This window comes from Sebastes fasciatus, chromosome 9 (assembly GCF_043250625.1).
Source record: "Sebastes fasciatus isolate fSebFas1 chromosome 9, fSebFas1.pri, whole genome shotgun sequence".
Lineage (NCBI taxonomy): Eukaryota > Metazoa > Chordata > Actinopteri > Perciformes > Sebastidae > Sebastes > Sebastes fasciatus.
In genome coordinates this window covers 33,352,435-33,374,220 of record NC_133803.1, presented here as the reverse complement: position 1 = coordinate 33,374,220, position 21,786 = coordinate 33,352,435, and the positions used below count along the sequence as shown (strand labels likewise).

At 37.7% G+C, this 21,786-nt stretch overlaps 2 protein-coding genes across 2 annotated transcripts in view; both read left to right on the top strand.

Moving 5' to 3' along the window:
- LOC141774594 (1-phosphatidylinositol 4,5-bisphosphate phosphodiesterase beta-1-like) overlaps positions 1-8,491 on the top strand; it is a 35,071-nt gene extending 26,580 nt beyond the window's left edge. Inside the window, exons 24-32 of the mRNA XM_074647374.1 lie at positions 21-171; positions 313-366; positions 794-971; positions 1,195-1,327; positions 2,279-2,355; positions 2,659-2,748; positions 2,885-2,942; positions 3,138-3,224; positions 4,691-8,491. Of these exons, the coding sequence (XP_074503475.1) occupies positions 21-171; positions 313-366; positions 794-971; positions 1,195-1,327; positions 2,279-2,355; positions 2,659-2,748; positions 2,885-2,942; positions 3,138-3,224; positions 4,691-4,843 (981 nt within the window). The 3' untranslated portion in view covers positions 4,844-8,491. The remainder of the gene's footprint in view (positions 1-20; positions 172-312; positions 367-793; positions 972-1,194; positions 1,328-2,278; positions 2,356-2,658; positions 2,749-2,884; positions 2,943-3,137; positions 3,225-4,690) is intronic.
- Positions 8,492-11,536: 3,045 nt separating this feature from the next.
- Positions 11,537-21,306, top strand: napba (N-ethylmaleimide-sensitive factor attachment protein, beta a). The gene is made up of 10 exons (XM_074647375.1): positions 11,537-11,775; positions 14,505-14,584; positions 15,093-15,209; positions 16,420-16,466; positions 17,224-17,301; positions 17,413-17,468; positions 18,018-18,102; positions 18,657-18,761; positions 19,110-19,178; positions 20,266-21,306. Exons 1-10 carry the CDS (start codon positions 11,678-11,680, stop codon positions 20,416-20,418), a joined length of 888 nt encoding a protein of 295 aa, XP_074503476.1. The 5' UTR covers positions 11,537-11,677; the 3' UTR covers positions 20,419-21,306.
- Positions 21,307-21,786: the final 480 nt, after the last annotated feature.

Here is a 21,786-nt window from a genome sequence, read left to right as displayed (position 1 = left end):
GTTGGTTGTGTGTTATTCAGGATGAGGCAGACAGTTGTGCCGAGCGTAAGAACGACCTGAAATCTGCTCCGCTGGAGAACGGGCTCAGCCCCGCTGCTGGCCCTGCAGGCCACACCCCCGTCGCCACGACGCCCAAAGCCTCCGCAGCCAATCAGCAAGCAGCTACGACAGGTAGCGTCCACCTGCAAACAAAGACACACACAAACTTACATCTTTAATATACTAATATTGATCAGTAAGCTCTAGTGCTAAAAGTACAGCTACTTTTTTATTGTTGTTATTGATGTTGTTTGTGTCCTCTGCCCATTTTAGAAGCAGCCAAACCGGCAGCAAAGAGTGAAGATCTGGTTCAAAGTGTTTTGATAGGTCAGTATTTACATGTTGTTGGGATTTGAATACATAAGGAACACCACTGGGAAGCTACAGGATGATATAAAAACCTCAAAAAGAAAAACAAAAATAATGAATCCGCCCTTTAAATAAATCTGAATATATGTAAAATGCAAAATAAAGTAAAGACAACAAAACAGCAAAATTAACAATCCATCTTTATCATCAAAAATCCTTCTAAAGTACTGTGTTCTTCTTGTAGCACACATCTTGGAAAGGCTTATTTAACAGATTTTTGGCGGTGTTTGACTAAAAATGATATGAATAATGTATAATAAACGGCACTATGAAACCCTTCAGTCGTCCAAGCTTCAACAGGAATAACAGAGAAAAACATAACACGCCGTTGAGAAAGACGTTGGAGTTGTATTAAAATATGCTGTGTGATCACTTGCGGTAACAGATGTTGAAGTGTGCGCCGTGGAAGGTCTGCGTCAGTCAAAGGTTTTCCAGAAGGAGCAGAGACGTCAGTTTAAAGAGCTGAAGGAGTTGGTGAGGAGGCACCAGAAGAAAACCTCCGAGCTCCTCCGAGAGTTCAACAACAAGTACAAGAAGATGGCCAGACAGTGCAGCAAGAGCAGGCACGCACACATCACTTCCTCTTCTCATCTTACTGAGCAAGAAGCTCATGTTTCTATGGACCACTTTGGAAATATGTGTATTAAGTGATGCTTTTAAGTGCTATCCTCTGGGATCTTTGTGTGGTATAAACTTAATTCTTGTAATATTAGCAGTAGTCTAGAACATTTCCTGTGTTTTTTTGTATAATGTGTATTTATTTATTTCTGTGTATACATTCATCAGGGGTTCGTGTTCGGACTCTGAGAAAGACGAGCGTCTCCAGCAGCTGAGAGACGAGCAGCAGCAGCAGCTTCTGGCTCTGAGGCAGGAACAGTACTACAGTCAGAAATATCTACAGAAAGAACACATTAAAATGGTAAAAAGTCTAAAACTAACTAACCCTGTCTCTAACGTTCTGGTTATCTGTGTTTGGATGAACTCATTTAAAGCTCTCGTTCTGTTGACGGCAGTTTCTCTGACACAGGAAGTTCAAAATGAAATCCCCCCAAAAGATAAAAATAAGTGTCTTTGAATGATGGACATTAGCTACAACGGCGTATCAGTGCCATTGTAGGTAAATAAATAATAATTACGGAGCCGGAGGGTAATATTCCAAGAAAATACTCTGAAAATTCTGAAATCAAAGTGAAAAAATTCACAAATTTGCAAGATTATAAAGTCATAAATTTACGAGAAAAACACCTTTTCTGTGTTGTTTTCCCTTCACACTGACACAGTGACAGTTGGGCACAATCCTTATAAGCGTCAGTGTGTAACCATGGTAACGCAGTGTGTTCGGTGTTGGCTTTTAGTGTTAGCTGTGCTGAAATATAACACACACCTTTGTGTCGTCAAAGATAGAAGTTGTTTATTTCTACCTTCCTGTAACTTCTACAATATTAGCCTTTATTTAAATTCAGAAACAGTTTTTTTTGCACTCCACTATTTTTCTCGTAAATGTATGACTTTGTAATCCCACAAATTTGTGAGTTTTTTTCTCGTAAATTTGCCATGTTAATATCAGAGAATATCCGGGTGTTTTTCTCGTAAATCTATTACTTTAATTTTGGATATTCAGAGGGGTTTTTTTATGTCCCTAATACGCCATCATAGTACATAACAATATAATTAACGAAAACAAGATTTCAATAAAAAGCTAAGATTCTGTGCTGTAAGATTAGTTTATACGGTATGTTTTACATTTAGGATCCAAACCAAGTGGTCCGGGTTCTGTTGTTCTACGTTCTACAGGCTCTGTGTTACGTTGGCCCGGTACGCTTCGAACATGAACGTAAAATGTGAACCAGAGCTTCTTTTTTTCCTCCAGCTGACGGAGCGACTGAGCAGTCTGGCTGAGGAGAGTCACAACACCCAGATGAAGAAACTCAAAGACATCTGTGACAAGTGAGTTACAAAATGTGTGATTTAACTGATAATCTCTGTGGGGAATCACACAAAGAATCACATTATTAAGAGCTGCTTTCATAGCAGACGTAGCTCGAAGAGCGTTTCCTCTGAGCTGTTCCAGGCAACTTGAAGTAAAAATATCAGATACTACGAGACAAATCCAAAACATGATTATGCTTTAAAGTTGAAAAGGATTTTAGAAATGTCACTTTCCCATCCAAATGTGTTTGTGTCCTCTGTGCGCCGCTTTGGCCGGGTGTGAGTAAGATATGGCCTCTAATGTTCTTCCTGCTGCCGTAGGGAGAAAAAAGAGTTGAAGAGGCTGATGGATCGAAGGAGAACAGAGAAGATCAACCAAGCGAAGACCAAAGAGAAACATCTGGCTGAAGAGTACGATCCATAAACACACACAGTATATATTAATCCACTGCACCTCACCCATGATACTCGCTGTAGCTCCTCTTCATGCACTGATCCATGCAGCTGGTCTTGTTTAGCTCAAACTCCTCTGACTTTGTGTTCCCAGGGAGAAGATGGAGATCAATAAGTCCTACGTCAATGAAGTGGTCCAGAACATAAAACGGGTGAGCGGAGGATGAAGAATCTGGGTTGTGGGATTTTATTTGATGAGTTTTTCTATAGTCTGAAAACTGGCGAGACGATGATGAAAATTTGATGTTTGCGTCTCTATCTCTCTGCCGAGCTGTAGCGCCGTCTCTCTGCAGTCATGAAACGCTTCATAACACTCTTTGACTGTCTGTTTTTCTGTTTGTCTCCAGCTTGAGGAGACTCAAACAAAGCGTCACGATCAGCTGGTGGAGCAGCACAATGAGCTCACGCAGGAGATACAAGACCAGAAACCAAAGGTAAAATACAAATTCTCCCATAACTGCCTGTTTTTGTTTCTGCCTGTTTTTGTTTCTTGTCTTTCATTAGTAAAAAAACTCCTCCTACCACTTTGAATTCTTCACACTTGAATGCGCCACACAGCAAGAGATTTCTGGTTCGCGGGGCTCCGAGCTGCTGCCGCTGTTTGAGGCTCCACACCCACACGGTTTAGGATCAGTACTGACGTCAACGCGGGGCGTTTGCGTGATGTAACGTGCCCTCTGGCAGACATGTTGGAGCTGCTCAACTGTTGGCAGTAATGGCTGACAACAGCTGGTTGCGTTTCTTAATGTACCACCCATCTGTCTCAACAGCAGGAAAAAAACAAGGCACTGTTCTGAGTTGTCTCAGTCATCACCAAGATATTCCACTGATTCTGTGTTTGCATAATCTCAGTTTGGTTTTGCAGCAGCGACTAATCATGGTGTCTGCGAAAGGAATCAATCTGAAAGCAATCTGTAATCAATGTCATTAAGGCTGGGCGATATAGCTGGAAAATCTATCACGATAAAATATTTAATTTCAGTCTATACCGATAATTATTGATCATTTTTCATTACCTAGTTTTAATAATTACCAGGAGAAAAAAGGTTGGATGGAACTACTTTATTTATCAGGGCACACAGGTAATCATTTGATATACTGATGCAGCAATGAAAAACACACACAAATAAATAAAGATAAATAAGGTTAAAAGAATGATCTCATCTTTATCATGCTGACCGCTGCTTTTTTATCAACAATTTCTTCACCGTCCGCACTCATTTTCTCACCCCACACTGTTTCTGTTGTTGTGTCACGTGTCGATGGTGCAGCCAAAATGCTGTTTTCCCTTCAAGCCCTTCTAAAAACGTTTCCCCACACGGTGACCTGACGTAGGTTTCTGCATGATGACGCTGCTACATGTACAGTATATATGCAACCTTATAGTCAGTGTATTAATACAGTAACTTAGATGGCGGTCGGCGTGCTCCCAGTCTGGAGAAGCAGACAGGAGTACCGGCAGGAAGATAAGCAACGTGCTGCTGTGGACGCCACGTTAGTTCAGATCAGAAAGTCACACAATCGATGCAGCGGTAGATCAGAAACTCCCCTGTTCTGAGAGGTAAAACTACTGTTTTTGTGAATGGAGTCTGGTGGCTTTGAAGACAGCGATATAACGGCTTCAGTTCCACGTCACACAGCCCTTTCTGACGGGGAACTGAAGCCTTTATGTCGCTCTCTTCAAATCCACCAGACTCCATTCACAAAACCAGTCATTTTACCTCTCAACCTACGTTGCTGCTTTTTGCTCACGGCTGAGTGTGCGTCTCCATTTGAAAATAACTTAAAAGACAGACCCGCCCCTTTAAGTGAAAACTATCAAAGTCAAGTGTTTATGGCAGTGCACATCGCTATGGTTTTATCGCCTAATGTCAATCATAACTCTCTCGTGTTTCTCCAGCTGCAAGCGGCCGTGGAGGCGGAGTTTCAGGAGAAGTTCCAGTGTTTGCCCGGAGAGATTGAAGACTTCCTGCAGGACAGGAAGACGGAGGTCAGAGGTCAAAGCAAGTCCCGACCGTCGACCCCACACGAGCCTCTGTCAGAGGAGGACTGAAGAAGAAGAAAAATGTGTTGAGGAGTGAAGAAGAAGAAGAAGAAGAGTCAACGAATCGTCAGAAGCAGAGCGGAGTGAATCAGGATCAAAACAGGAGGAAGTAAGAGGGGAGACGTTGGTGAGAGGAGATGTCACGATTATAAAGACTGTTACTTTTCTTTTTAATGGAAGAATGCTTTAATGATTTATTTTTTAATTCCATTCAAGCATGCACTTTGCAATCAGAACCCATTTAGTCTTATTTACCGACATCTACCGTTATCTACCTATCTCTCTATCCATCTATCTATCTACTTACCTATCTGTCTATCTCTCCATCTATCTCTCCATCTATCTATCTATCTGACAGTTTGTGCAGTGAACATACTATTTTATATGCACATGGAGAGACGTTCGATCACTTGAGCGGTGTTCAACAAATTCCAAGCAGCTATTTTATCTCCTTATTAGTCAGCCAGCCGTCGCCGTCGCCATGACGACTACTATAAAGATCTGAATCAATAACTGCAATAATAGCTATACACCTATAAAGAGCAGCTGGAGGTTATTTTACTTCGGTGGTGGTAAACGAATGAGAGAAAATAAATTACACAATTAGAAATAATGTTGGATACTATTATAACAACACAGGATGATGTGCACAGCAGCGGAAGACAACACACACACACACACACACACACACACACACACACCACAGCATAATGTGAATACTTTACTGTTTACTTTTCAGAATATGGGAAAATACAAACACACAATGGTTTTACTTCCATGGTTTTATGTTACATCAATGCATCTAATGTCATGTGATATATCAAGAGCATATTATTGGACCGTTTTTATTCCTCAGGTCGCTGGTTCCCAACCCGGGGGTCCCGACCCCACTAGGGGTCACGAGGCTTTCTTGATTTAACAGGATGTAAGACAGTTTTTAAATATATACAGTTTATATTAGAGTTGTCACGATATCAGACTTCCACAGCACGATTAAAAGAACGATATTATTGCGATAACTAAAAATATTAAAATATTTTTTTTACTTCTGAGTCAAATTAATCTTAAACTTTGTTCATTGTGCGTTTTGTCTCTTTTTTTGAAAAATGAATAACACTCAAAATATGAGTATAGGGAGGTGGAGAGAGAGAGGTGCTGGATTATTTACACATTTATTAACATGACTAAAGCCGGGTTTCCACCAAAACTTCCCAGGACTTCTAGTCCCTGGAACTACTTCCATCACTGTTTTTATTGTGCTTTTAACAATTGAAACCTGCAAATCACAAATCTCTCTCATACAAAGTATAAGAATTATAATTATACATTGTTAGTAAACAATCTGTCATATAATACCAATTTACAGTTCACAGAAGAGTGTGTTACCTTACCAACAGAAAACAAGAAAAAAGTAATAATTAAATAATAATATAAAAATATTTTAAAAAATAAATAATAATAAATAAAAATAAATAAATAATAAAATAAAAAGGGGGTGGATACAAATTTATAAATAAATAAAAATAATGAATAAAATAAAAAAGGGGTCGATAAAAAATAAATAAATAATAAAATAAAAAGGGGGTAGATAAAAATTAATAAATAAAAAATAAATAAATAATAAAATAAAAAGGGGGTAGATACAAATTAATAAATAAATAAAAATAATGAATAAAATAAAAAAGGGGGTAGATGCTTATTACCCTTGTCAGGTATTAATTCTGTATTCATATTTGTTAATGTTTCAGTTTCTGGTCTGATTAAAGTAATTTATAAAAGGTGACCATATTCTGTAGAATTTACCCTCCTTTGTCTTTTTAATGAGAACTTTATTTTGTCTAAATCTAAATGTGTCATCACTTTTCTCATCCAATTTAATTGATTAGGGCCTGCTGCTCGCTTCCAGTTATAAATCGTATTAATCTGCGTGCCAGCAGACTAACAAATGACTCCTGGAACTTCTTTCCAAGGAATTAAAAGGTTCCTTCAGCCGCTGTTGTCTGCGTTTTCACCGTGGTCATCTAAAAAACAAGCCGTCTCACTGCGACGATATTTACTATTTTGTATATTTATTGGAGGTGATGACTGAAATGCAGCGGGGGAAAATGAAACTAAGAGCATCTATCTCCACAGTAAATCATCTGTTGAGTGTTTGATGGATATGTATTTGTGCTTTAGGACGTAACCGTCGTGAAACAATCAGAAAATAACTTTATTTTCTCCGATTCATTCTCACGGCAACGTCGCACTACGTCTTTTTCTCTCTGTCATTTTTTTTTAAATGAGCCGGGAAGCCGACAGCAGAGATTAAACTTAACTTTTAAAGTTATCAAACAAAAGTACTACCCCCAAACCAGGGCCTTTTGGGGGGCTTAAATGTCCCCGGAAATTAATTTAGACCCTGGTTCCTGTGGTGGAAATGCAAAGAGTTCCTCAAAAGGCTCTTAGTTCCTGGGGAAAGTTCCTGCGGTGGAAACGGGGCTTTAGTCAGGGGTTGTCGGTTTACTGAATGACTCAGTGGTCCCTTTAGGATAAAGGTTGGGAACCAGTGTCCGGGGTTGATTGTTCATCCATATAACAAGTTAAGTATTCAGAATATTAACGAGTATGTTGACGCACTTGATTTTGAGTGAGGAAATCTTCTGAATGTGATTACAGAGGATAAAGAAACTCAGTAAATATATGTAATTATTAGTATTTTTTTTTATTTATGCTAGACTGCCGCTGGATCTTTTATTGAGTCCTCAAAATAGTTTGATTATTTATTTATTTATTTATTTATTAATTTATGAGATTCTGGGAGGAAAAAAATGAATCTCAAAGTTAAGTTATTAAAATTATATATTATCATAGCATGACTGTTAGACATTTATGGACTTTTACTTCAATAATGTTTAAGGGAAAGGAGAGGAAGGTTTGCACAGACAGATTTAAGTACAACGTTCCTGCAAAAATTCACCTGTTTCTGATTGATGACCAGCGACAGCAGCAAACATCCCATCAGTTCTCTCAGACTGCTGCACTAATTAACGGACAGCTGGACGTCCTGTTGGACGCGGAAGAGCCTCAAAGTCTGCTGCCACTGCATGATTTATTTGTTTTGATGTGGAGGTGGTTTGAATCATTCTGATGATCTGTTTATTTATTGTTATTTTCATGATAATTAAGGACATAAATCATTTATAAAACTGTTGAAGAGAGCAAAGTCTACCTTTTTTTTGTAAAAATGTAATCACTCTTTGTACAGTGATCTTCCAGAAAATATTAGTCGAACATATTTTCCATGTTTTGCTTTTCCTCTAAAAGGACTAAAGCTTCAGCTGTGTTCAACAACCCTTTTTGCAGGGAACCTTTTCTTCAAATTCAAGAAGATTGATCCTGAACCGGACCTCGTAAAGGAGCCTACACTGCAATCCTAATAACGGCAATATTTTAGACTCAGAAGTAAAGTACCTCACTATTCTGTTAATCTGTTAATAACATGTCTAAAGTGGTTCTCCAACAAAAATGCCTTGTTGAACGCACCCCCTGCTTTAGTGGTTGAACTGAGCATGCTTTTATTGTCTTGGATTTCTCCGCCAGTTGAATTTGTTTCTTGGTTTTACTGAATGCTATTTTAAGCCCAGTTGGAAATTAAACATATTTGATCTAAAAAATGAGGTGTTATATCAGTTTATATTCAGAGCTGTGCTGTAGTCCAACATCGCAAGCTGTGTTAACTTCTTTAGAGGAGATGCACTGAGAGGAGGTAATTACTGTTGTCAACCACATCAAGACGAACCCACTGCATCACTTTAACTTTGTGTAAGAGCACGACGATGTGGGCTCTCAAAGAGAGAGGAGGTGTGCTGTAGTCGTCACGGGGGAGGAAGGTGGAGGAGGGCTGTCATTATATGTTCAATATGTTTTTGGTTCTTTTGCGTAGTGTGGGTGACTTATTTGTGTATTTATTTACCTTGGCAGTACAACGTTTAACGCTCTTGCACAGTGTGTCATCTTTGTGTTGTCATGTTATTTGTATTTTTCTGTTAATAGTCCATTTTAACCTCTAATGAACCTCCGGTGAGTCCAGTATTACAACGTTAAGGTTGTTGGGTAAGCATTGCTCAAACACACAACTTCATTATTCATTCCTACTCATGATCACAATGTGAAGCTGCAACGATGAATAGATTAGTTGTCAACTATTAAATTAATCACCAACAACTTTGATGATCGATTGATTGGTTTTAGTAATTTTTTAAGGGGGAAAAAGTGTAAATTCTCTGATTGCAGCTTCTTAAATGTGAATATTTTCTGGTTTCTTTCCTCCTCTATGACAGTAAACTGAATATCTTTGAGTTGTGGACAAAACAAGACATTTGAGGACGTCATCTTTAGGGAAACACTGATTCACCATTTTATGACATTTTATAGACCAAACAACTAATCGATCAATCAAAAAAGTGATCAACAGATTAGCTGACTGTGAAAATAATCGTTAGTTGCAGCCCTACAAGTATGTCGAGGTAATTTCCATAAATAAATTGTTTAAAATAATGCAAACTAACTCTGACTTTGTAAATATAATGTAAAGGTACAGCCAATAGATTTAATCAATATTTTTTGTATTAACAACAGATCAATGACTGTGTAATGTGGGAGTTTCACCAACTTTATTAGCCTCTTTTAGCACATTGTTTTAGTTTTACTGCACATTAACTCTGACTCAGACTCAGTTGGGTTGATGATGTCACCAAACAACCACTTGGTGGCAGCAGAAACAAGCTGGAAACACAACACTGACATATATTGGGTCATATTTGTGTCTCTCTGATGATGATGATGATGATGATGATGATGATGATGATGAAGATGTCCATATTTACTCTCTTTTAGCTCTGTTTTTTTTTTCCGGCTCATTCTCCGTGAAGAGGACCCGCTCCCTATGTAGATATGAACGACTCATTCTAAGGTAACAAAAACACAACGATTCTTATTTTCAGGTGATTATACACTAAAGAAAAGGTATTAATATTATATTCCATTTCTGCTAATAGATCCCCCTAAATGTTACACACTGCTCCTTTAAAGTGTCAAAAGTTATGCATATGGCACCTTTAACAGTGTAATATTATTATACAATATTAGGCCTGTATTATTCTGTTTTTAAATACGTGTAAGAGCATATATATATATACTGGTTATATATATATATACATACATACGTGTTAATGCAAATTAATTAAATCCACTTTTCTTTAATACATTAATGCGGACTTGCGAGTTTACAGGCTCAGTTTTAAAGCTAGAGTGAAGATACGCTACAAACGTACGCTAAATTTTGCCGTGGAAAAACTGTCATGGCCATTTTCAAAGGGGTCCCTTGACCTCTGACCTCCAGATGTGTGAATGTAAATGGGTTCTATGGGTACCCACGAGTCTCCCCTTTACAGACATGCCCACTTTATGATATGATTGGAGCATATTTTTTATGCTAAATAAGATAAGATAAGATAGAACTTTAATCCCGAAGGAAATTTTTGTGCCAGAGATTGCTCAAAATTACAACAAAATTACAACAAGTTCAAGTGTATAAAATAAAAAGTACTATTTCTAGCACCAGTGCCTAATACAATAACAATTAAGTAAGATACATTTAGTAAAATGAGTAAATAAGATAAGTAAAATTAAAAAATGCGGTACCTGTGAGGGTTTCTGGACAATATCTGTCATTGTTTTGTGTTGTTAATTGATTTACAATAATAAATATATACTTACATTTAGCATAAAACAGAATATCTTCCCACTCCCATGTTCATAAGAGTATTAAATACTTGACAAATCTCCCTTTAAGGTACATTTTTAACAGAAACAAAAAAACTGATTAATTTGTAATTAATTGCGTTTGCGATGCTAAATGCAGTACCTGTGAGGGTTTCTGGACAATATTTGTTATTGTTTTGTGTTAAAAAGTATTAAATGCTTAACAAATCTCCCTTTAAGGTACTGAACAGATAAAAATGTGTGATTAATTTGGGATTAAATATTTTAATCGATTGACAGCCCTAATATATATATATATCTTTATATATATAATATATATATATATATATATAAAATATATATTATATATATAATATATATATAAAGATATATATTATATGCTGTATATATAAATATTTTAATCGATTGACTGCCCTAATACAGCCCTCGAATGACAGTCCTAATATATATATATATATTTTTTAATATATATATTATATAATATATTTTTTATATATATATTATATATTTTATATATATAAATATATATATATATATATATATATTAGGGCTGTCAATCGATTAAAATATTTAATCAAAACAATTTGTATCTGTTCAGTACCTTAAAGGGAGATTTGTCAAGCATTTAAAACTCTTTATATATATATATATACTGTATATATATAGTGGAGTAGAGGTATAAAGCAGCATAAAATAGAAATACTAAAAATTGTAGGCTACTTAATTGGCCTATTTTAGAAAATGTACTTAATAACATTCTACCAATGCAACCTGGAAGCATTAAAACAACATCTGCATGACTAGATTGGGCTTTCACTGAAAGGTAAGTAAGAAAATATGCTGTTTTTTTTACTTCTCCTTCTACAGCTGCTCTCTCCTGTAGTGTCCAGCAGATGGCGTCATCGAACCTCACATGACCTTTCTGTGTCTCCGTAGAAGAAGAGCTGCAGCCTCTCAGCATCAGCATCCTCCTCTCCATCCTCCTCTCCATCCTCCTCTTCTCTCTCTCTGCTCCTCCTCTCCTCTCCGTCCACTGCGGAACATCGGCCCGTTCTCCTCCTCATCCTCCGGCTCAACATGGACAACACCGGCAAAGAGAAGGAGGCCATGCAGCTGATGGCTGAGGCCGACAAGAAGGTCAAGGCGTCCGGATCCTTCCTCGGAGGGATGTTCGGGTAAAAGGATGAAAGGATGCTCTCGTTCTCTCTCTGTTTACCTCTCTGTCTCTGTCTCTCTGATTCCTGCAGGCCTCTCAGAGCCTGTTAGTGCTTTCTGCTCTCCGTGATGGAGGATCCTTATAATAATCTTATTATAGCTCCACTGCGCCTCTATGGTTCTCCATTATGAGGCCTTTATTTTATATATATTAATATTATATCTCTATAGGAGCTGCTCACTGTGACATTGAGATTTATCCACGGATTATCATGCAGCATCTTTTATTCTGCAGCTGCATGCCAAAAAATGTGAGCTGTCATCGCAGATAATGTGGCCTGGCTGCGTGTCGTGAACAGAGATGTGATGTGATGTAGATGTAGAGGTGGCTCATCGATGATGATGCTCCTGCTGCAGGACGTGAGCGGGTTGGCACGCAGCGTGAGGCCGAGGAAGAGGTGCAGGAAGGCGGGGAGAGCAGAGCAGGCAGGACGGTGTGATGGTGGTGATAATGATGATGATGATGATGCGGGGGTTGGTTTTATTATCGTGTGTGAGAGGATGGGAGGAGGATGGAGTGGGCTGGTGGCCTTCATGTGTGGAAGGGAGAAGGATGTTTACATGTAGATATGATGTAACCTCACATAGATAGATAGATTGACTAGCTGACTAAGGCTATTGATTAACTGATTGATTGATTGTGGTCCCTTCTAGAGTGCTCCAGGTAGAACCCGCATCTTTACCTCATCATTATGTTGAGTAGTTATAGTAAAACCTTATCTTTTATACATTTACAGTATGTTTTCAATGTTGCATGTAGGAATTGTAGATACACGTAGATAGATTATATTATTCTGTTTTTATGAATACATCTAAGAGCATTTTAATGTCATAGTTCGTCAATCAATGTGGAGCCAATTCCAGTATACTATACTGTATACTGGGTATAGATTAATAGTAGTACTGCATCATTATCATATAAGTATTATTTATTTATTTATTTATTTTTCAGATTTGGAGTAAAAAAAGTACAATATTTCCATCTGAAATGTAATTAAATAAATCTAATAGATAATAATACTTAGCTGCAGCTCTAATTAAATTAATTCATCCATAAAATTACAGAAATTACAGCGATCCATTCTTATAGACCAACTCTGATTACAGAAAACTTCAATAACCACAAGAAAACATAAAATAAGACCATAAATATAAACTCAGACAACATAAAATCACCGAAATTACAGCGCTCCTTTCTTATAGACCAACTCTGATTACAGAAAACCAAGCTATAAATAAGCACAAGAAAATAAAAACATAGATATAAACTCAGACAACATTAAAATCTTCAAGCCAGTTTATTCTGCTACCTGAGTAACCAGGAGCAGAAAATGCAGATTTACTGTCGAGTTCAAACATTTATCTTCATCAGGAAGCTTTTCAAACTCAAATTAGTTCAATTTAAATCTAGTTGCTGCATCATGTCTCATGCTGTTGGTCACCTTAACCACCATTTTCCAAATCTGTGACCACATTTTGCATCTTCATGATATAAAATTAATATTATAGATAAATAATCTTAAACCAGAGAACTGAAATGGGTCACATCTGTTTCGCCCACGTGGGAACCAGCAGCATGTTTCTTTAATGAGCCTCAGCCCCGAGTTAAGAGACTCAGACACTCAGTTGGGGTCATTTAGTGGTTTTGGCAGATTGTGACGATCCGCTATAGAAAATGTGACATTTTTTTTATAAAATGTGTTTATAAAAATGTCCTTCTTAAGAAGATCGATGCATTGGAAAGTCAGTCAATCAGGCAGCGTTTCAACCTGATTTATTGGTCTAGGTGTGAATCTTTCGGTATCTCACGATTCAATTCAATTTGATTCTCTATTTAGTACACAGTGGTGCTAAATTCAGGATCTTCTTCAATCCGCTGTGCGTTAATATAGACAGTGTGACAAATGAAATGATGGCATAAAAGCAGAGTGAAGTGTTTATACAGTTATGGAGTTGTTTATATCAATAAAGCTGTCTGAATCCGAATATCTATGTTCAGAATTATTTTTTTTTGAAGTTGTGAATCAATTCAAGAAGACCATTTCTCCCCTATCCCTCAGTATTGGCATAATGTTTTAATATAGTTGTCGTTGCATGTATTTCTCTGCAGCAGGCGAAAGTTTCCTCTGTGAGATGCTGACTGTCGCACTTTTACCTGAAGTAGCAATCAAGTTCTTGTAAACAACAAAATGGAGGAAATCAGCTTCCTTCAGCAACATCTAGAGCTGCACAGAGAGGCGTTAACTTTATCCGTTCAATAACGACTCTACGTCACATTTAACAGATGATTATATTATTACAGATGAAAATACACACTTATAATTACCAAATCACAATTTGCAACCACGCTGTTCTCGATATCATTTTGAATTTGGGATGCATTATTCAGTTTAACGTTGCAAACTGTCCCCCTCTGGCTTTGTCCTCTGATATAAAAGAGGTAAGCAGCATTCATGGTCGTCCAGCTGAGTGACATCACGGTGGAGGTCAGCTGAGGATGCGATTCACCCTGCAGCTGAAACTCTCTAAAATCTCACATTCTCCCTCCTATGAAGCATAAATCTGAGGTTTCTTTTTAAAGCAGTACGAACAGAAATAAAACTCAGACACAGTGAGACAGTGAGTCGAGCAGATAGAGTAAAATAATGTAATTAATTTTGCCTTTTGTGTGTGTTTATATGTTTTATAGGGGAAACCATAAGGTGGAGGACGCCTGTGAAATGTACGCCAGAGCAGCCAACATGTTCAAGATGGCAAAGAACTGGAGTGGTAGGTGACACACACACACACACACATGTCACATGTATATACTGTATGTCACACACTGTATACTAAACATAAAAAAAAAAACATAAATCTGTGCTCAAATAAACAAACTCCGACTCGCACACATTCATTCATCCAGAATTTAACAGGATATAAATGATTCAACAGCCTGCAGAGAGTGATATTACCTCATACAGCATAAGAGCTTTAAACATTTACAAATGGGAAAGATTCAGGACTAATAAGTGTGACGTGCATAGCTGCAGAAACCAGTGTCTGTGTGTCTGTGTGTGTGTGTGTGTGTGTGTGTGTGTGTGTGTGTGTAGATCAGGACAGATGTGCCAATAATAGCTCCTGCTGTTCAGATGTGTGTCGACAGACTGAATCGTGAACACAGTCACGTAGTTCAGCGAGACTAATAATTAGAAAACGAGGCTGTTTGGTCCAACTACTGACCGTGTGTGTGTGTGTGTGTGCGTGCGTGCGCGTGCGCGTGCGTGTGTGTGTCTAGCTGCGGGGAATGCATTCTGTCAGGCTGCTCGGCTCCACATGCAGCTGCAGAACAAACTGGACTCCGCCACCAGCTTCGTCGACGCCGGCAACGCCTACAAGAAGGCCGACCCACCAGGTGAGGTCTGACACACACACACACACACAATTCAACAATTTATCTGTGTCTGCATGGAGATAAAAGGACACAAATATTATAGGTGCCGCAGAATACATTCACAAAATCACAGACCAGTGACATCCAGTAGGTCTTCACAATAGAAAACATAGTAGGCCTACTCAGTTGTCAGTTCAGGCGCAGAACGTACGTGCTGACTGGCCGTCGGCTGTCGTCTTTGCGGTGTGTTCAAGTGCAACTTGTCGGCCAAGACAAAGGCGACGTGAGGTGACGCAACCGTCAGCATTCATCGCCGCTAGTTCTCTGAGTCAGCTTGGTGTGTCTTAGACTTTACGACCAACATGTGAATGTCCACCGCTGCCAAATATGAAAACAAGTAGTCTGCACCGTTAACCAGCTCTGAGATGGTATTTAGGAATGGTTGGTATTTAATGACCTTGATCATAAAGGCTTCTTCTAGAGTCAAAGGTGCAGGCCACCTCTAAAACAAACTCTTTATTGACCACTACAACATCTGGTGTATTGGCAGACAGATGTGACAAAGTGCCTTGGTTACTATTGCAGAGATAAAACATGGAAGGTTTGACACAGAAATGCTTGTACAATCTCTCACAAACATCTGTACAAACGCTCACACAGTTGTTTCAATGATCCAGTATCTAATCTAAGATATAATCTCATGGATTGTTCTCTTTCTTCCCAAATAGCAGCATCAGTACGTGATGTAATGATTTTCATCACTTTTGTTATGTAAGAAGAGAAACATCAGGCATTAATATTTGTCTGAAAGCATATTAACGATTTAGGATTTCACATCTTAGTATATTTTGATGCTTATACTTTATTGCTTTTATTTTAAAACATTTTGAATGCAGGACTTATACTTGCGTCAGAGTATTTCTCCACCGTGGTATCACTCCTGTTACTTGAAAAGGGAAGCCTCTGTATTACAGTCGGAGTCGGGACCCGGAGGTGGTATTGTTGGAAGATTAAATTGGGTCCCCGGGTTGCTCGAGGAAAATTGATATCTGGGTTATGCTGCAGCAGCAGCCTCTCGGTGACGAGCTTAATAAAATACTACAGGTTAGGAGTCACAGGGGGGGGGACTGTTTTAATTTGACTAAGCAGACTCAGAAGGCTTCAGCAGACTTGTCTCAGTTTCCTTTTATTTATAACATCCCTCCTTTCTCTCTAATCTGTCTCCCTCCAGAGGCCATCAACTGTCTAAATCAGGCCATTGACATCTACACTGACATGGTAAGCTCAGCCTCAGCCATCGACATTCACTCTTATCCATCCGCATTTTATTTTATTTATTTTATTTATTTTATTTATTTTATTTATTTTATTTATTTTATTTATTTTATTTTGTTTTATTTTGTTTTATTTTGTTTTATTTATTTTGTTTTAGCAATAATAATAATAATAATTATTATTATTATTATTATTATTATTATTATTATTGTTGTTTTATAGGTATTATTTATTAAAAATAAATAAATTGAGGTTTGTTTTAAATTGTCTTTTTAAAATAATTTCCAATGCCAATCTTTAAATTATTATAATTATTATCATTATTATCATTATTATTATTATTATTATTATTATTATTGTTGTTGTTGTTGTTTTATATGTATCTTTATTAGATTTCTAAAATTAAGGTTTTGTTTTACATTATGTAATTTTTTGTTAATAGTTTCCAATGCAGATTTTTTAATTATTATTTATAATTATTTTTATATTATTAATTTTATTTTTTAAATTAACTAATTGTTTGTTAATAATTTCCAATGCACACCTTTAAAATATTATTAATATAATTATTATTCATCTTATTTATATTATTATTTTGTATATTCTTTATTAATTGTATTTTTTTAATCAAGGTTTTGTTTTAAATTATGTAATTTTTTGTTAATAATTTCTAATGCATATCTTTGAAATCAATGAAATTTGATCACTTTCATCTTTGAATAGTACCCTGTATGTATTTATGTGTGTGTGTTGGTTACAGGGTCGGTTTACCATCGCAGCCAAACATCACATCACTATAGCAGAGATTTATGAGGCTGAGCTGGTCGATATTGAGAAGGTATGTGAGGGGGGGTGAATAAATATTTTCAGTTTCCCTTACTCAGTCTTTTATGTTTTTGTTGAATATAAATGATGATCTTCTGTGCTGACTTGTGTGTTTTGTTTTCAGGCCATCGCCCACTATGAGCAGGCAGCAGACTACTACAAGGGAGAAGAATCTAACAGGTAAATGTGCTGAACGATTAGTCGATTAATCAATCAGTCTGTCAACAATCTATTCATTGTTTAAGTCCATTTTTAAGCAAAACATTTGAACATTTTCTGCTCTTCCTTGTCTTACATTACAGTGATGTGAATATCTTTGGGTTTTGGACTGTTGGTCAGACAGAAAAAAGATATTTGAAGATGTATATGTTACAATATATAATCATACATGTATATAAATATATATTTTGTCACTACGGAGCTGAGTTGTTTGACAATGACAGTGCATATTGTTGACTGTGGTGCAGTGAGTCCCATTAAAAGCTGCAGCTCTGTAACAATACGACAAGGTGGTCAGTGAACGACTCCCATAGATTTATTACAGCGAAGCCCGATGATCTTTACAGAAGAGTAACACGTCATCCATCATCTAAATGAGACCAATCTACAAAAGCTCGGCCTGGAAAATATCCCTGTATTATACTTCCAGGCGGTGAGAATGATGGTGGAAACAATAGTGACGCACATATGAGCCGTTAACTCGTTAGTTTCTTTGTTTGTGTGTTTCAGCTCCGCCAACAAATGTCTCCTGAAGGTCGGACACTACAGCGCTCAGCTGGAGCAGTACCAGAAAGCTATTGAAATCTATGAACAGGTAACAGCTGAATACACGCCGTTTGTAAAGTAATCCCTTGTTTTAGTATATATACTATATATAAACAGGATCAGGGCACAGTGAAGAACTGAACAGTTCTGAAAAGTTATATCCCAGAGCCTTCCCTCTCTGCTAAACAGCCTCGTCCTGCATTAGAAAAGTTAAAACAACAGGAAATAATCTGCTCAAAAAACAAGCTTCCTGCAGTATACTGTTTATTAGTTGTTATTGTTACACAGTGAATATAATATGAAATATCCATAAAATATTTGGTATATAATGGTTGTATAATATGTGTAATGTGTGATTGTGATGTGCTTAAGTACATGTTGTTTATATGTTGTCTGTTTTTTGTATTATTACTACTACGGAGGCAGCTATATGATAAGACGCTATGTCATGTATGCAGCATTTGAATCCAAGACTAACTTCCCTATGGGTATAAAGTATATCGTATCGTATTGTACATGTGAAAGCTCATAAGAGATATTTTTATCATCCTATCTGATCACATGCTGTCATTCAGTGTGTTTCTGCATGTGTGTGTGTTTCAGGTTGCTATGAGCACCATGGACAACCCTCTGCTGAAGTACAACGCTAAAGAGTATTTCTTCAAGGCTTCGCTGTGTCATTTCATAGTGGACGAGCTGAACGCCAAGGTAACACATCTGTGTGCACACCGGGGAGATCGGATCTTTCAGACCCCATTCAGAGGTGGTCTGGGCCACATTGTTTTAGCATAGTGAATGTGTCCTGGGTCACATTAAGGACATCTACTCAGCTGACACGTGTGTTACTCACCAAAGTGATCCACAACAGCTTATGATGGAACAGTGTTGTTTCCCCTATATTCATTCTGAAGCAGCGTTGTGAAAATGTCAGACAGACACTTACACACTTGTGTGTGTGTGTGTGTGTGTGTGTGTGTGTGTGTGTGTGTGTGTGTGGGTGTGTGTGTGTGTGTGTGTGTGTGTGTGTGTGTGTGTGTGTGTGTGTGTGTGTTGCAGCTCGCCATAGAAAAGTACGAGGAGATGTTTCCAGCCTTCTCAGACTCCAGAGAGCTCAAACTCTTAAAGGTAAGTTTCTTTTTTTCTCCATCTCTCTCTCACCATTTTTATTCTTTTATAAAAGCAGCTCAAGCTTAAATATATTAAAATATGATTGTTATCAGCTAAATATTCATAAATAATGTTGAGTGTGCATTAATATTGTATTAAAGGTCATGTTTGCTATTGCTATCAGCAGTCCATGATCATAAAAGTTTTAATTATCAGTTATATTAACAATAAAATAAACAATTGGTCTTTCAAAATCATAGCAAAATTGCAAGTCATGTAAGACAGTGATTCTCAAAGTGGGGTCCGGGGACCCCCCAGGGGTCCGTGGCACTCTGTCAGGGGGTCCGCAAAATAATCTGTTATGAATTATAAAATTGTGCTGAATCATTAAAAAATGCATATCTACAGATGGGGACCATTTTCGCCAATAAAACAAGCACATTATGTCCATTACTCCCACCCACGTTAGCTTTGAGCCAATAGAAACTCTGATATGATTGAGACACCAAGCAATGACGTCATTATTTTTACATTGAAGCACTCACTGAAAGTCAGCTTTAGATGGGTTACTTTAAATATCTGGATTTATGAGGACTATGCCAGCTCATTTTCTGAAAGCTTTTAGGATCAATTACTTGCTATAAATGCTGTCAAGTTGAGTCCAAATGCAATTTGAATAAAATCACCCTCTGGTTAAAGGTATATAAGTATTAATATCTCATAGCATTGCAAATGTCCCCGCTGTGGCACTAATAAAGGATTATATCATCTTATCTGAACATGATTGGAACTGAAATGTGAATGAAATTGAAAATCTGTTTATCACTATGAAACAGGTCTGAAGTATTTAGGTTGAAAAGTTGCAGATTACAAATAGTTCCAACGGCATCTAACAGTACAAATGGCTGTAAGCATTATGCTTAATCTATGTTACAATTACGAAGGTGTCCTTGGAAATTAAAAGTTTGAGAACCCCTGCTCTAAGAAGTGATTTGCAGATATATGACTATATACCACAACTCTGTTTGTGTTTTTCTTAATGCTCACACTCACTCACTCGCTACTTCTTGTTGTTAGTAATGTAAAAAATGTTGTGTTTCCACAGAAACTCCTTGATTCCCACGAGGAGCAGAACAGCGAGGCGTTCACGGAGGCCGTTAAGGAGTACGACTCGGTGTCTCGTCTGGACCAGTGGTTGACCACGATGCTGCTCCGCATCAAAAAGACCATCGCGGGAGACGCTGGGGACCTGAAATAGACCAGCTTAGAGATGGGGAGACAAGGGGAGAGGGGGTGGGAAAGAGAGAAGAAAGATATAGCGTACAAAAATGAAAGGAAGAGAGTGTGGAGGTGTGTTTTGGTGGAAGAAAGGTAAAAAAGAAGGATAGTCAGAGAGACAGAGAGATGAAAGGGGGAGGGAGGGACTGAGGGAGTTTACAGTTGTACATATCAGTCTGCATGTGACCCCCAACTAACTAAGCATCACCTTTAATCCACCTTTAGACGACCCCGTGTCCCCGGTCCTACAGTATTTTTCCCGTAACATTGAACAGAATTGTACTTAAAAGAGAAATATATAAAAGGTGAGTGTGTGTGAGAGAAAGAGAGAGTGTGTGTGTGTGTGAGTGTGTGTGTGAGTGTGTGTTCGCTGCAGTAAGGTCAATTATACACTAATTGATGGGAAAGTGTGAAGCTCATACCAGATTTAAGGATTATATGTTATTAAAAAGGGAAAATGTTATTTATGAGATATTTACTGTCAATACTGAAAATATTATTTATGTTTATTATGGTACTCAGTGTTACGATTTGTCTTAATATTTTAGGTATTAGCCCCTCTCCTCCTCCTCATCTGTTCTTCCTCCTCCGTCTCCCCTCGTCCTCTCCTCAGCCCTGATATCACCCGTTGTGATTGGTTGGTTCTTTGTGTTCTGGCCAGCGATTGGTCGGTGCAGTTAGCCACCCGTGCTTACCCCGCCCCCTGTCACTGCCTCGTTTGTGCATGTCTGTTGTCATGTTGATGTAAGTGTTCTCCGTGTCGTGCTAACGTGTGAACAACATACATGTAGCCTGGTATCATTTGTGTGAAAATCAGTAAATATGTACCTCAGATACCGAGTTTAAATAAAAACATCATCGCTCCAGATATATCTGACTGCTTTTTGGTGTATTTTCAGGCGTTTAGTATGAATATAAGTAGGTGGTTGGACCTTGCTTGAGGTCACAAGGTCACATCATGACGGTAGCACTGAATGCAGTTAGTTTAATGCAACAACTAGCAGGCCATTATGTTATGCAGCAGCAGTGACTGTTCCCAAAGTACAACATCAGTCTGGGCAAAATCAATGCTTGATTTTAGTAATATTTAAAGCTTGTTTTAAACCTTAAAATGAGTTATTCCCTGTACTTTTTCTATATCATTAAGGGGGGGTTTGGGTTATATAGATGAGGAGTTTGGAGCTACTACAGTACCTTTAACCTCCTCACTAAGAAACTGTAGGCAAAGAAGCTGAAAGCAACTCTGAACTGTAAAATCATGGTAATAAAATCATGTGATTGCTGAGGTATGGAGTCTTGAATTGAAATTAAATCCTGCAGAATCAGCACACCATTTCCCAGCCTTGGT